Genomic DNA, 16,882 nt, shown 5'->3' with positions numbered 1-16,882 from the left:
GAATTGGATAGTAAAACACGTGTAATATAATACATAAAACACATAACTAAGTGGCACATGTTGTGAGGCCAGACACACAGGTTTTCATGAGTTGGGAAGCTTTTAATGCAAACTTAATGCTGTATCGAACATAACAGGCTTATCCATGCTAGACAGCAGACCTTTCATTTTGTCAATGTCACTAAGGATGGCAATCGGCTCTAAGAATTTCTTTAATAATTTGCCATTGGAATTCAATACAGCTTTCAGCATAACATTGCTGCAGAAGACAGAATTGGGATTCAAGTTGACCTTAACGGTTTGAAGAACTGAGCCCAAACGAACAAATAGAATTTCAATAGGAACATCTGTAAGGTTCTGCCCTTAGGCAGGAAGAACCAGATGCACAAATATAGAATGGTGGACATCTGGCTTGCCAGGAGTACATGCAAAAAGGATCTAGGGCTTAACTGAGTTAACTGTTGCAGCAGCCAAAAAAGTAAATGCTATTCTCGGCTGTATCAACAGAAGTCTAGTGTCCAGATCAAGGGAAGTAATAGCACCATTTTATTTTATTTTATTTTAGGATCCACCCTATTTTTGTGATTATAGGTTGTTTTAAACTGCTTTTAATGCTGTATTTTAAATTATTGTAACCCGCCTTAGGGTGAAAAGCGGAGAATAAATTAAAATAATAATAGAACAAAGGAAACGGCATGTTTATACAGCCGCCTAACTGAACAGATCTTGAAGCAACTGATAAAGACGGGAAAAGAAAGTTTCAAGTATCTAGTCTCGTGACAAGGTTTTCTTTTCATTCTCTCCCAGGAAAATCCGGAAGTTGCTTTCTTTCTCTGAAGCGAGACAAGCTGCAAGACGGCCTTACAAGCCTATTGTCCTCTGGCCAGTAGCAGGTTTACATCTACAGCAGCCTGTGAATGATGAGCCAATAATCATTGAGGACTAAAACGAACCTGACTAGCCCTTGAAACACTGATGGCTTTGCCAGAGAACTTTTCCCAACTCCCACATACTGTGCTGTAAGTTCTGTGGCCACAGAATGGGAATCCGCTGCTGATGAACGAGAAGGAACAAAACTACGCCAAGACGGGTCCAAGGCGGAAGCTGGGCCCGCTCTGGTTCTTGATGGCCACAGACGACACACGCCCGCCCATTCTCCTTTAGCAGATTTTCTTTTGCTTGTAGTTTATTCTGCTCTTTTTGTAAGCAAGTGGGAAGCAATGTAAATGTAACTTATTGGAGACATGGATATTCCGCATATTCTGTTTTTTCTCTTTTCGTAAAGCGAGACCCTCCGTTTTATGAGACTGTGGTGTTGTGTTCGTGTGTTTCTGTCAACAGTACCATTTTGTCTTTATTTCTTTGTAGATAAAAGTGCCAATGTGTGTCTGTTACACCTGGAAATATAGGATTTAGAAACCAGCTACAGGTTTGGTGGGCTTTTTGCTCTGGTTCCTTTTGGTTTTAGGAAACTTGTGGCAGTTTTGCCTCTACATGGACGCATGACAGGGACCTCCAATGGACAGTATGAGTTTTCTGCTACAAGGGGCTCCCTGTGTTTCAGCATGAAACATCTAGCATTTAAAGTTGTCCCTCATCCCAAGTAGGAATATTCTTCTTGATCTCTCTCCAGTTTCATGTATAGCATGGGTAGGCAAACTAAGGCCCCGGGGGCCGGATGCGGCCCAGTTGCCTTCTCAATCCGGCCCACGGACGGTCCAGGAATCAGCGTGTTTTTACACGAGTAGAATGTGTCCTTTTATATAAAATGCATCTCTGGGTTATTTGTGGGGCATAGGAATTCATTCATATTTTTTCTCCAAAATATAGTCTGCCCCCCCCCCCAAGATATGAGGGACAGTGGACCAGCCCCCCGCTGAAAAAGTTTGCTGACCCCTGATGTATAGGATTGATTGCTGTCACAACAGCAGCCACACGGGGGAATCTAAGGGAATCTCTTGTCATTATGGATTTTTTAGTCTATTTTGCAGGTAGGGAGTTAATTATGGAGCTTTTACTTTTGAGAAATACCTCACTTTCTGTGTTCCAGTATTTTCCCCAGCATGGCTGCAATATAGCAGGCATTATTTAAGTGCCCTGCTTATAGGGGCTTGGTTTCCACCTTGGAGAGGCACTGCCGTTCTCCAGCAATTTTGGGTTATGTTTGGAAAGTTCCAGCAAGAATGATACCAAGGTTTGTCTTGCCGACAGGCAACAAGCTTCTGGCTATATCAATTTGAATTTTACTTCAGAATCTCATTTAATTTGTGGGCGAAATGCATGCTTTCAGGCAGGGACTCATTCCATACTTGTTTGTAAGGTAAAGGTAAAGGTACCCCTGCCCGTACGGGCCAGTCTTGCCAGACTCTAGGGTTGTGCGCTCATCTCACTCTATAGGCCGGGAGCCAGCGCTGTCCGCAGACACTTCCGGGTCACGTGGCCAGCGTGACAAGCTGCATCTGGCGAGCCAGCGCAGCACACAGAACGCCGTTTACCTTCCCGCTGGTAAGCGGTCCCTATTTATCTACTTGCACCCGGGGGTGCTTTTGAACTGCTAGGTTGGCAGGCGCTGGGACCGAACGACGGGAGCGCACCCCGCCGCGGGGATTCGAACCGCCGACCTTTCGATTGGCAAGTCCTAGGTGCTGAGGCTTTAACCCACAGCGCCACCCGTGTCCCTTGTTTGTACACTGACCCAAATCCTGGACAAAAAAGTTTTCTTGAGGAGAGAAGGCCTTCATCTCCAGTTGGAGCTTCCATGGCTTAGCTTCTCCCTTCTTCACCAAAGTTACCAACAACTGCTATATTTAATAGATCTGGACATCAGTGGTTTTACATCCAGAATAAAAGGTGTTCCCCTTCTGAAGGAGCCGGCACCTCTATCCTTTGAAAGCCTGTGAACATTTCTAGTGAACCCTCTCGCTTCATCATTATATGAACCAGAAAGACAGCTCTGACTTTTTCTATAAAATTATACAAGATTAATTTAAATCTAAGCCAAATCTTACTGCTAGAATTTCTGCCCATGACTTCTTAGGCATCCCCGCCACATATGGAGAACATTTGCAGGAAGAGCATTATACACAAACTTGACATGAGCCAACAGTGTGACGCGGCAGCTAAAAAAGCCAATGCATCAATAGGGCTGCATCAATAGGAGTATAGCATCTAGATCAAGGGAAGTAATAGTGCCACTGTATTCTGCTCTGGTCAGACCTCACCTGGAGTACAGTGTCTAGTTCTGGGCACCACAGTTCAAGAAGGACACTGACAAACTGGAACGTGTCCAGAGGAGGGCAACCAAAATGGTCAAAGGCCTGGAAACGATGCCTTATGAGGAACGGCTAAGGGAGCTGGGTATGTTTAGCCTGGAGAAGAGGAGGTTAAGGGGGGATATGATAGCCAGGTTCAAATATAGAAAAGGATGTCACATAGAGGAGGGAGAAAGGTTGTTTTCTGCTGCTCCAGAGAAGCGGACACGGAGCAATGGATCCAAACTACAAGAAAGAAGATTCCACCTAAACATTAGGAAGAACTTCCTGACAGTAAGAGCTGTTTGACAGTGGGATTTGCTGCCAAGGAGTGTGGTGGAGTCTCCTTCTTTGGAGGTCTTTAAGCAGAGGCTTGACAGCCATATGTCAGGAGTGCTCTGATGGTGTTTCCTGCTTGGCAGGGGGTTGGACTCGATGGCCCTTGTGGTCTCTTCCAACTCTATGATTCTATGATTCTACTTATTACAAATAAATTGTGTTACAGGAAACTTGTTGAGCCTCATGGGCACAAACAAAATAGATTTCAAAACATAACATAAAATTCAGTCATACTTTAAAAGGTTTTAACATATGTACATAAAGAAATAAAAGAAAATCCTTAAAACACATACCCAAAATTTAAGTTGTCACAGTTGTCATCAAATTTTTAAAAATTCATGAATTATTCAGAGAACACAGGCAAAGGATCAGGAGCAGGCCAGGCTATCTGCATTTAATCAAGCAAAATGCCCTACCCACTTCACCATACTACAGTAATCTTGCTTGTCACAGACCCTAATAGTTGTGTTAGGTTATTGTTTATTCTTTGTTACGGACCTTGGAAAATCAATAAAAAGAGTTTCAAAAAAGAAGACAAATTTATACTTGGAAATATTAAAACCAGAGCAAAGTCTCTTCACCTGAGCTTGCCTGTTTCCCTGGCACATCCCCCTCAACTGGTCAAATAAATCATAGATCTGCATATCTATACCTTCGGGTATAGGACGGTATTTAAATTAATTTAAATATCTTCATGGTATCAACAGTTGAATACTTCCATCCACTGATGAATTAATATTCTTAATGCCTCCAAAGTAATATTTATCATAATCCATGTGAGAAGAAATCCTGAATCAATCACTTACTTGATTTTGTATCACAGTTATTTAAACTCTTCCCGTGCAAAAGAAAATTGCTTATTTTGATTCCCTTGGGATTTGGTTGCTTAAGTGAAGGGGATTTTGCTGGGTTTGGGGCTTCACAATATTTGGATATATGTCCTTCATTACATCTGAAACAAATAAGTTTGGGATGGAGCCTTGGTTTTCTTCTGAGACTGGGTTTTTCATTCCTTTCTCCAATGACCATTGACATCAGTTAGGGTTACTTTTGGTTTGTTGTCTTTGAGCATGGCAAACTTCTCAACCTTTGTGACTCCAAAAAGCAGCAGACTCTCGGTACATCATCCACTTTCAAATCTGCTTCTTCCGGAACCTCAATAATGGCTAGGAACTCATGATTGTTAGTTTTTCTTGGACTCAAGCTTTAATTTGAATAGTTCCTTCGAGCTTGATGAGAATGTGTGCTTGTAAATACAAAAGGCTGGTAAATTGTCAGTCATCTCGGTAGCAGTATCGCAATGTTTAGCGTGGACCATCTGGGTGTCTGAAAGACTATCCAAATTAATAGACACTGCTATGTCATTCTGCTGTTCCCATTTAACTCTGCACCAGCTCTAGGCTTCTCTTCCACGATGCAAACTATAATGCCTCTTACTTTCATAATGGTTTCCAACCTGTTCCATTGAGTAAAATTACTCTAAGCAGTCTGCAGCTTTGAGCAGCAACAAGATTTTGGCTGCCTATCGTAAAAAGAGACACTTCTAAAAAAATCTCCAACAAAGAAAGAAAAACTTCTGCCTACTGCAGAAGAGGGATAGAGGAAGGAGGGAGAAAAATCTTTCTCCACTCTAAAAAAACAACAAGTTTTTAAATTCCTTCAACAAGCTGAAACCCTGCATAATATTCTCACTAGAATCTCAACAAAATATTCCACATTCTGAGCCCATAACCTGTGTAGTTATTTAATTAGTAAAGAAGAATTTGCTGGATCCCAAAATCCAAATGTAAGGCAGAATACTCTCTGGTAAGAGAGAGCCCCAGGAGAGGTTTTAAAGCAAAACATGCAGCAAAGCATTTAAAGACCCGTTAAATATCCTGTTTTAATGCACTTTTTAAATTGTTCATCACTAAAGGTGAGGGGGCGTAACCTAGCTGAGTCTAGGAAAAAAGCTTACTCTATGGTCTTAACCGCTTCATGCATTAACTAGAGCTAAGCATGCTGAATGAGGCTTCTCACATAAACTTCCTAAAAGCTTCCTAAAAGCCAGGAACACACAAACTTCCTAAAAGCCAGGAACGCCCTGCGTTTCTGAGACAATTACCTTATAAATTGCAGTGTAAAGGCAGCCCAAACTCCCCAAGTCTCCCATATCTCAGAAGAGCGTGCTGTACTTTCACAACACTGGTCTGAAACTTTCAATAGCATGGACTCCATGTGTCTTGGCACAAGGGGATTCCAGAACCCTGAGGTTGGCAGACACAGACAGACACACACACACAATGCAGTGGTCAGATTAGGAAACTATATTGAAAAAAGTAGGGGGAAAGCAGGCAGAAGGTTGGAACAAGACTACGCAATAAACCAGAGCCCTGTGGCTCTAAAACTGGACTAATCCTAGCCTATTCATTACAATATAGCTGTTTGGTTTACTCATAATCAGCAAAGATGGCCAGCTCCGTCGAAAGCCGAGTCTGGATTCCAGATGTTGGGAGGGATCAACCAAGGCTCTCTGCCCCTCTCTTTGGACCCTTGACCCTTCTTGGAGAGTGGGAGGCCAGAGCTCAGGTCCTGCCCATCTCTCAGGTATGGGGTGTGTGGATATGATATGATACGTCCAGTCTCTTTGTTTTCAAAAGAACTTTACTTTCAAAAACATATAACTGAGAAGAACATATCTACAATCTCCTGCTTATTCACTTTGTTCCTTATAGAGAGCACAGGTTTCTTCCTAGACAGACCATACCGTCCTCGGAAGCATCCAGGGAAACCTCTCTCCGCAGCCATTCTCCTCACATAGGCACACCCAGACGGAAGAAACAGAGAAAGCTGATAAAAACGACAGTTCCTGGAATAAGAGTCACAACAGAATGGAATGCCTCTCCCTTGTGACTCAGCCAATCACATGAGAGAGCTACTGCCAAAGGAAAAACCCCATGCGAAAAAAAACACAGCAATTCAATAGAAGCAAACATTCCCGTTTCAGGAAATTAAGCTATTATCCTAAAAAGGTGGGCATTTGAAGAGCCTGTTTTGCATTTGGAGAGGAGATAGGTGACAAGTTGGCTTAGAGAAAGCACTCGGAGCACCTTTTTACTTACTTCACAATTTAGTACTACAGTTCTTGTTTGGCTGTTTTGGTCTTGTTTGGCATATTGTACAGGCTGGTGATGGAATTCAAGATATTTGTTGAGTATTATCCTGAGGCATTTCTGGATTGGGTGCACTCAGGAGTTATCACCCAAAGCAGGTGACTTTAACCCTAACCTTGACACTTGACACCTAAGCCTGATCCTGACCTCTCATCCCTATACCTTGACCATCAACCACTGTCTCCTGACCCTAACCTTAACCCTGTCCCCTTGACCCTGACCCAAACCATAACCATAAACCCTAAGCTTGTTCCTGACCCTAAATCTAACCTGAACCCTGACCCTTGAACGCTAACCTTTAACCCCTAACCCCCAGATCTTGACCCCTGACCCTAACATTGCAGTTGGTGTCTCAGATATTAAGATGATGGAATATGGGTTTCTCAACTCCAAAGTTTACTGCGTATTTATAGCTGTTTGCCTTCCCGTTTAATTTACATAGTCCATATGACATTACTCTCAAACATCACTCGTCGTGACGCTTTTTTGGGTAAATTCAAGTTTACCCAATAAAGGGACAATGCAATAAGGTGGGGAAATCTGGGGTGACAGATTATTTGTTTCAATGTTTTGGGAGGATAGATTATCACTTTTTACTATTCCTCTTTTCATACCTACTGCTTCCTCAGTGCTTTCATTTCTTTTTCAGCCTGCTCATAACTATTTCAGGGTCAGGGATAGATGATAGATAGATAGATAGATGATAGATAGATAGATAGATAGATAGAGATTTCTTTAATTCCTCAGATTTGCACAAAACCAGAAAACTGCCAAGGTGTGCACTGATTATTTATATTCATTTGCATACCACCCTATGCCCATAAATCTCAGGGCGGTTCACAGAATTTACAGCTGGGCCCTGAACATTTGTAAGAAACAAGGGGTGGGCACAGTTATCTACACACAGGGCCCATTGATACTTAATTGGCTTAAAATAACTCACAAGTGAAAAAGTGGGAGAAGCACAGAAGGGAACACCTACTGGCCATGCAAGGGGAAATGGACGAAGTTGCTCCTCATCTAGGAATTAGAATATTATTATTATTATTATTGGTAAAGAAAGAAAAAGTTTTGCTGTTGCAATTTGTATCTTGGGCAACAGATGGCAGTGTTGTGCTGTAATACTGCTGAGTTATTGTGGAGGGATTAATTTTCCCTTTCAAATCAGTATAGGCAGGATTTTTGGAATTGTGGTTTTTGCATCCTGATAATGTTTGAAATGCTAGCATTGTACTTTTTTGAGGGGGGAAAGGATTTTTTAACTGTAATTTTTGGAAGGAGTTTTTTTTGGAGGGGGGTTGGGGTTTTTGATTTTTAAAATGGCTAATAGCAATTCAGTTGTTGATGAAAGCCCCCCATTGCCTAAGGTAACCCAAGGCAATTGCAGTGCAGAAGATGGGGGTGGGGGGAGCAGCTTTGATGGACTATATATTTTAGAACACATTAAGAAAGCAAAATCCAGTGAAGGTAAGGCCTCAAAATTCTGGGAGCAGCAGAACAAATGAGCAGTGTTTATCTACCGTCTTAGATAATATCACAGACACCTCCCAAAGAAGGTGAGACAATTGTACCAAAACTTAGAAAAAGCATATGGATTCTCCAGCAAGTGTGAGAGATTTATATTATCTGAAGCTTGAATCCAAGAAATATTGTAAGGTAAGGTAAAAGGCCCAATCAGCTTCTCAATCCAGCCTGTGGACGGTCCGGGAATCAGCATGTTTTTACTTGAGTAGAATGTGTGCTTTTATTTAAAATGCCTCTCTGGGTTATTTGTGGGGCATAGGAATTCGTTCATAATTTTTTTTCAAACTATAGTCCAACCCACCACAAGGTCTGAGGGACGGTGGACCGGCTGAAAATGGTTGCTGACCCCTGGTCTATGGGGTGCGGCACTCATCCTGCTTTTCAGGCCGAGGGAGCCGGTGTTCGTTCACAGACAGTTTTCCGGGTCATGTGGCCTGCATGACTAAACTGCTTCTGGTGCAACGGGACACCGTGATGGAAAGCAGAGTGCACAGAAACGCTGTTTACCTTCCCGCCGCAGTGGTACCTATTTATCTACTTGCACTGGCGTGCTTTCGAACTGCTAGGTCAGCAGGAGCTGAGACAAAGCAACGGGAGCTCACCCCGTTGTCGGGATTCGAACCACGACCTTCCGATCAGCAAGCCCAAGAGGCTCAGTGGTTTAGACCACAGCGTCACCTGCATCCAACATTGTCCAATTAGGAACGACTCTCCACACAGGAGTCGTTCCCAGCTTATCCTTTTGTTTGATGCAAGGCAGGGATGGCCCAAGAACTTTTGCTGCCTGAAGTGAACCAGAAATGCCCCCCTCACCTGGTATTCAGATATAGACTGCCCCTGAACATAGGGGTTCTATTTCAGCTAGGCCATTTAACAGGCCTTGCAAGACAACCCTGTGTCTGTATGCCTCTTGCCTGCTTTTAAAGCTGTTTGACCCAGCAGCCAAATCTTTCCAGTTGAAAGTAGACAGATGCACAGGATCTCCTCTGCCCGTCCCGCATGGAAGAGCCACCTCCCTGTGTCTTGAAGGACTGAGGACTAGCCACATGGTTGGGAGTCTTAGGTTGTTAAAAGCCCAGCCCCCCTCAATCTGGTCCACCTTGAAGGGGGTCCGCCATGCCTTCTAGCAAAGTCGGCAGCATGAATTGGGGGGTGGGTGAGTGGGCTGAGATTGCACACAGACAGACAGGGCACAGTGGGCCTCTGATTTTATTTTATTTTAGGAGGGCTTCATGACTCCACATGCATCCCTCTCCAAGTCCACAACCTCCCTCCTGTCCTTTGGCTCCTCCTCCCCTGCCTTCCTCCCCCCATCCCATCGCCAGGAAGGCTGCTTTGCCCCAGGAGTGCCATGGGGAGTTTTGTGGCCAGCTCCTCCGCTGCCGGGCTCATTGTGGGGGCTGCCACCTGCCCCTGTGAAATATACTCGGAGTCGAGTGTGGATTTCAGGCTCTTTATTCAGCTCAGAGTAGTGAGGAATGGAAGTTCCCCCGAAATGTCTGCTTTATATACATTATTTACACAATGGGCCCCACTTGATTGGCTAATTCTGGGATTCACCTGTAGGCCAATCAGATTGCGGATTCACTTCCACCCGGAGTTGGATTGGGTGGCTCCTGCGAACCAATCGGACTGCTGCATTCTGAATCCTATTGTTCTAGGACCAATCAGACTGCTGCATTCTGAATCCTATTGTTCTAGGACCAATCAGACTGCTGCATTCTGAATCCTATTGTTCTAGGACCAATCAGACTGCTGCATTTTGGATCCTATTGTTCTAGGACCAATCAGACTGCTGCATTCTGAATCCTATTGTTCTAGGACCAATCAGACTGCTGCATTCTGAATCCTATTGTTCTAGGACCAACCAGACTGCTGCATTCTGAATCCTATTGTTCTAGGACCAATCAGACTGCTGCATTTCGGATCCTATTGTTCTAGGACCAATCAGACTGCTGCATTCTGAATCCTATTGTTCTAGGACCAATCAGACTGCTGCATTCTGAATCCTATTGTTCTAGGACCAATCAGACTGCTGCATTTTGGATCCTATTCAACTCAGTACATAACACCCAGCATCCCTCTCTGCCTGGCCAGTTAGCAGCTGAGCACAAGTCAAGGAGTACAACAGCAGGGGGCACCCCCTGACTGGAGCAGAGTGACAGGTCCCAAGACCAATAATGGCTGAGCAGGCAGACGTACCTGGCCCCACGCAGCCAATCTGTGCCTTGGGGGTGGGGTGGGATTTCCTCAACTGGGCCTCAACCCCTTCCTTGTGCCCAGGTGTGCAAAGGAACCTCCTTTGAGAAGGTGTCAGAGTCTGTCTACTTAGCTCCACCCCAAAAAACATTCTTGAGGGTGCAAATAATATTATAATTGAACTGTTTAACCGCTAGTTTTTATTTCTTGGGTGGGGGAGATGTTTTCAAATTTTGACATAAATCCAGCAGGAGAGAAATTAAATTAAAAAATGAGATGTTTTGCAATGCTAGCTTAGTTTCTTCTGTTGCATTTCCTTCTGACTTTTAAATCTAGACCCGTTCTCAAAACTGAGCAACATTGAGCATCTTAACCATAATAAAAGACAGAAGTTTGTTACAACATAATTAAAAGAGATAGTAAACCGCAAATGAACCTGAACGGAAACATTGCATTCTAATAATTGCTAGATTAAAATGCCATTTCTTTGCATTAATTACCTTGTTATTCATGCCACGGTTCAGAAATATGCTTTGTTTTTTTTGTTTTTTTATTCTTCTGTTTCAGCCTTCCAGTATGTAATACCAGTATTTGTTTAGCCTATATTTTATAAACTATTGCCTTAGGTAACTGACCTTATTTTCTAACATCCTCGTTTTACTTTGTAATCTCCCTGTTTATACATTTTTACTTGCATTTTAATAAAACACCAAAAGATGCTTGAACCCAGCAACTAAATTTAAAACTAATTATCATCCTGATGATTCTTTATAACAATTCAGGAGTAATTAGCTACAGTAGTGGGTAGTACTGTGAGATGCTTGGTGCTTTAGTGGGAAAGAATAATGTAATAAAAAACGGATTTAGAGGTCCCACTCTGTACAAGATTCACATAAGGCAAATCCCACTTCTTAGTGGTCCTGTAAGCAACAGTAATTTTGCTGTTTATCAGCTATTTATTTCCCCAGGACATAGTCTTACATTATTTCCTACCTAGCCCCCCGAGATCCACAGATGAAGGGTGGTATACAACTTATATAATAACAACATTTACCATTAATTCTGTTGGGAGCCGCCTGGAGGGACTGGGGAAACCCGGCCAGATGGGCAAGGTATAAATAATAGATTATTATATTATTATAACAACAATAATATTCTAATTTCTAGACGAGGAGTAACTTTGGCTTTTCCCATTGGCATCATCAATAGGTTGGGATTGAGGGGTGCATGGCTGTCACATTTCTACACTGCCTTCCCTGACCGGCCTTGCAAGGCTCAGATGTGGGGAGCGTGGCGTGAAGAAGGTCCAACAGTCATGCCGCTCAGGGCTTGTGCTGTTCAAGTGGCGACGGGCTCTTTTCTTCCAAACACCTTCCCCCTTTTGCCTACTTAAAGCTTAGAATCATAGAATCATAGAGTTGGAAGAGACCACAAGGGCCATCAAGTCCAACCCCCTGCCAAGCAGGAAACACCATCAGAGCACTCCTGACATATGGTTGTCAAGCCTCTGCTTAAAGACCTCCAAAGAAGGAGACTCCACCACACTCCTTGGCAGCAAATTCCACTGTCGAACGGCTCTTACTGTCAGGAAGTTCTTCCTAATGTTTAGGTGGAATCTTCATTCTTGTAGTTTGGATCCATTGTTCCGTGTCTGCTTCTCTGGAGCAGCAGAAAACAACCTTTCTCCCTCCTCTATGTGACATCCTTTTATATATTTGAACATGGCTATCATATCCCCCCTTAACCTCCTCTTCTCCAGGCTAAACATGCCCAGCTCCCTTAGCCGTTCCTCATAAGGCATCATTTCCAGGCCTTTGACCATTTTGCTTCTTTAATAAACATCTTTAACCTGGCTATCAAAGGGACCGTTTCCCTCTCACATGGCCCTGGACCCTTTGGCTTCATGCTACAGTAAAGGTAAAGGGACCCCTGACCATTAGGTCCAGTCGCAGACGACTCTGGGGTTGCGGCGCTTATCTCACTTTATTGGCTGAGGGAGCTGGCGTACAGCTTCCGGGTCATGTGGCCAGCATGACTAAGCCGCTGCTGGCGAACCAGAGCAGCGCACGGAAACGCCATTTACCTTCCCGCCGGAGTGGTACCTATTTATCTACTTGCACTTTGACGTGCTTTTGAACTGCTAGATTGGCAGGAGCTGGGACCGAGCAACGGGAATACACCCCGTCACAGGGATTCGAACCGCCGACCTTCTGATCGGCAAGCCCTAGGCTCAGTGGTTTAGACCACAGCGCCACCTGCGTCCCAGTAAAGGTAAAGAGACCCGTGACCATTAGGTCCAGTCGTGACCGACTCTGGGGTTGCAGCGCTCATCTTGCTTTATTGGCCAAGGGAGCCGGTGTGCAGCTTCCGGGTCATGTGGCCAGCATGACTAAGCCGCTTCTGGTGAACCAGAGCAGCGCACGGAAATGCCGTTTACCTTCCCGCCGGGGCGGTACTACATGTGTGTAAAAGAGATTTGACAAAGGAAATCAAGCTCCCCCTGGGGAGCGCTAGGAATGTGAAGGATGCTCCCTGTGATGGCCTGGGATTCCGATTCAGAGGCTGAACCGGAGGAATCTCAGCCTGCACAGGAGTCCCCGCCTCCAGGGCCGGCTGAGCTGGGGCAGGGCCTTGATTCTGAAGCGCCTGCACCTGTGCCGGATCCTCAGGAGCAGGCACCAGGTGAATCCTCTCTGGCTCCGGAGGTGGTTGAGGACTCAGTGCTTACAGGTGAGTCTCCCCCTGGGTCCAGTAACCCTTCAGCCTCTCCTGAACTGCAGAGGCGAAGGGCAGAGAGGCAAAGGGAACTGGTTTCTCCCAGGAGGAGTGCTTGCCTTAAGACCAGGAGAGGCGGGTCTCCTGGGGGCCGGGACCGCCCCTGGCCTCAGAGAAGATAAAGGCCAGTCAGCCCGGTCCCAGGTTGCGGGAGCAACGTCATTGAAGAGCTGTTTCGGCCAGCACCCAGTCCTGTTCCTCCAGAGTTCCTGTCCTTGCCCAGCTCCTCGCTTTGGACCCCGCTTCGCCCGTGGAGGACTGTCTGCCGACCCTCAACTCAGGTCCTGGACCTCGCCCCATGGTAACCTCGCCCCTGGACCAGCACCAACCTCGCTCCTCATCCTGAGAACTAAAATAAATCCCCTGGAGCCTTGAGAACTGCCCTCAACTCAGGGTTAGAGCAAAAGGAGGACTGGGACAGCAAACTTCAGTTTCGGGACACCAGAGCTGTTCCTGGTCCCTGTTCCTCTTTTACAACACACATTTGGTACTTTTAGGTATTTTGGATTCACAGGCTATCCACTCTGCTCCTGTCCCATTCCTCTCCTTTTCATGAGGTCTTTATGACGTTTTGGGGCTACTTCCAGGTTTGGCGCTGTGCGCATGGGCATGATTGCGCATTGTTCAGATGCACCTAAACTGGGAGTTGCCTGTATTCAGTTTGGGAAGACAAATAAGGGATTAAGCTGAGGAGACTGTGGTTTCGCCACAACTCTATTTGTCATAATATGTCTCCCTGTTGCTCTCGTACGCCTTCATCTCAACTGAAGACGGACGTTGTGTACATCCATTCAAGGAGCAACGGGGATCGGTTCAAGGTGGCACATTTCCATGCCAAGAGAAAAGTATGGCAGGTTTTTAACTGCAAGATGTGTTGTTGTTTGCAGGTGATGCAGCCTTGACAGTGCACTCTGAGGAAGCTCTACAGAGACTCATCAACCATTTTGCCCAAGCCTGCATGGAAGTCAGCCTCACCATCAGCGTAAAAAAGACCAATATCTTGGGTCAGGGCATCACCAGCACCCCATGTTTCACCACTGGTGACCACATGCCTGAGGTGGTAGATGATTTTGCCTGTCTGGGCTCCACCATAACCAGCAACCTCTCCACTGATGCTGAGCTGGACAAGCATATTGTTCAGGCAGGTACAGCAATGGCTCGCCTCTCCAAAAGGGTATGGAATGTGGTAGACCACAGTGAAGGTCTACCAAGCCTATGCACTGAGCATGCTGCTTTATGGAAGTGAATTGTGGGCAACTTGTATATGCCTCAATGCCTTCCATATGTGCTGTGTCAGGAAGATTTTGGGCACATATGACAGGACAGAGTCTCAAACAAGAAGGAAGCAGGTGGCCTGGAGAATTCTCGATGGACAGGAGATTGCTTGGAAGGAATGGGTAAAAGTGCCATTGTGTTATGATCTATTTTATGATTTGTTTTAAATGTCCTCATTAACTTTTATGGTATTCTTTTACACATCTATGATGAGATGCCTCTTTCTAAGGGGGAGGGGGTTTGATGTTATGAGTTTGTGGGCTAGGACTAGATCCCCTTAAATGTGTTATGATTTAGTAAAATTTAGAATTAGTCAATGTTTGATTAAACTTTGCCTAACACAGAAACCTCCTGGATTTAGTTGACACCCACTCTTTATAGGGAAGGCATCTGAGGATGAGCCATCATACTGGACGGTGCTGCACATGTTCTTGTGGAAGAACACAATCATCTTGTGGAGCTTAGGTGGGCATCCTATCTAGTTGAACAGTGTGAAGAGTCATTTTCGTCTGACGAGATCAAAGGTCTTCATCAGGTCTATGAATGCAATAGACAAGGGGTGTGTCTCTGCTCTCTGCATTTCACCTGCAGCTGGCACTGTGAGAAAATCATGTCAACTGTTGACCTCTGGGCCCTAAAGCCACAATGTGAATTGGGATAGACCGTGCCAGCGAGTGACTGTAATCTGTTGAGAACTACTTTCCCCATGGATTCCACAGTAGTTGTTACAGTCGTGGCGGTCACCTTTGTTCTTGAAGAGGGTCACAATGATGGAGTTGAGTGTGTCTTCTTGCATAGATCCTGTTTCCCAAAGCTGCTAGAGGTGTTCATGAAGGTGCGTTATGAGGGAGAAACTGAGGCTGACTTTCAGTTCTTCTGTTGCGATTCTGTTCTGTCCTGGGATTTTACCACATGCCTGAGAGTTGATGGCATTGTCGAGTTAGTTAGTTAGGTAGGTACATCCAGCTCTTCTGAGACAGGCAAAGTCTGGATGCTGTGATGAAGACCATGGTTTCCCACAAGGACTGTTCTTGATAGTGCTCTGCCCATCACTTCATCTGCTTGCTGAGGTCTGTAATGACCTCTTCACACAAGGTTTTCAGAGGTGGAGTTTTTCTGACTGTTTGTCCAAAGGATTTCTTCATACCTTCGTACATTGTGCAAGTGCTGCCAGGGTCTGCAGCAAGTTGAATGACACAGCTTTGGCCAGTAGTCACTGGCACATCATCTGGCAATCTGCTGGACATCCCTTCTTTCATATGGCAGCAAGTGTCTTCTCACAAGGCGCACACCTGTAGTTCACAAGAGCCTCACTTTGCAGTGATAACAGGCTCCATGTCCTTCATGCCGGCCTCAGACCAGCTAGGGATCTGCTGCTCTCTTTTGCCCAAAGAGTTCATAACTGCGTTGTAGGTTTCCTCTTTGAGGTGGTTCCACCTTGTTTTGACGCTGCCTCTGGGGCAATTCAGTAGAGGTTTTTTTAAATGTATTTTTATTAAAGATTTTCTTGGTTTACAAAAGTATGTGCAATCTCTCCCTCTCTTTTTCCTCCAAGTAACATTTTTTACAGATCAGTTTCATTTGTTGAAACATTAGGAAGAAGAGGGGGGAAGGCGGGAGGGGGGTAAGATGGGTGGGGGTGGGGTCGGGTGGCGATGTTTCTATTATACTTAATATATGTGGGGTTTTGTGCAGGTTCTCTGCTATTCACTTGTGTTCCTTTGGTGGTGAGAGAAGTTGGGGTCGGCCTAGGGTGTGGTTGTTTCTTTGTGATTGGCTGTGGTGATCATTGTTTTCATGTGTGAGTGGGGTGGGTGCTTTGGATCAGGTTAGCCATACTGATTTGTATGCTGTTGGTGGATTTTTGTCATTGTCCTGTTGGGCTGTGTATGTGATAAATGAGAGCCATCTTCTTCTATTTGTCCCCGTGTCAGTTTCAGCTTATTGGTTAATTTTTCTAGCAGGGCTGTTTCCCATACTATTTGGTACCATTGGTCCATGCTTACTCCTGACAAGTCTCTCCAGTATCTGGTTATGGTGTTTCTGGCTCCTGAAAGTAGGTGGGTTATGAGTTCTTTGTGCTGTAAATGGACATTATTGTCTTGGAAGATGTTTAGTAGGGCCAATTCTGGGGTGATTTCTAATACTTGCTTAGTTATTTTACATATTTCTCGTACGGCTGTTGTCCAGAATAGTTGGATTTGGGGACACTCCCACCTCATGTGGAGGTATATGCCTATGGAGGTGCTTCAGTAGAGTTTGTTCAGCAGAATCAGAGAACTGTTTACAAAGTTCAGGTATGACTTTTCTGGCAGTGCTGATTCGAGGCTGTCACTTTCTGCTGGCTTTGTGCTTTGGCTGGAGAAG

At 44.9% G+C, this 16,882-nt stretch overlaps 1 protein-coding gene across 4 annotated transcripts in view; it reads left to right on the top strand.

The window, feature by feature from the left end:
• Positions 1–1,422, top strand: part of MTA1 (metastasis associated 1) — a 72,830-nt gene extending 71,408 nt beyond the window's left edge. For all 4 annotated transcript variants that reach the window (XR_014513138.1, XM_083448708.1, XM_083448709.1 and 1 more), the window contains one exon: positions 808–1,422. Coding sequence is in view for 2 of the 4 variants with exons in the window: in XM_083448709.1 (XP_083304835.1) it covers positions 808–946 (139 nt within the window). In the remaining 2 variants the exon portion in view is untranslated. The remainder of the gene's footprint in view (positions 1–807) is intronic.
• Positions 1,423–16,882: the final 15,460 nt, after the last annotated feature.

Source organism: Podarcis tiliguerta, assembly GCF_965153285.1.
Source record: "Podarcis tiliguerta genome assembly, chromosome: 7".
NCBI lineage: Eukaryota > Metazoa > Chordata > Lepidosauria > Squamata > Lacertidae > Podarcis > Podarcis tiliguerta.
This window is presented reverse-complemented; position numbering and strand designations above follow the sequence as displayed.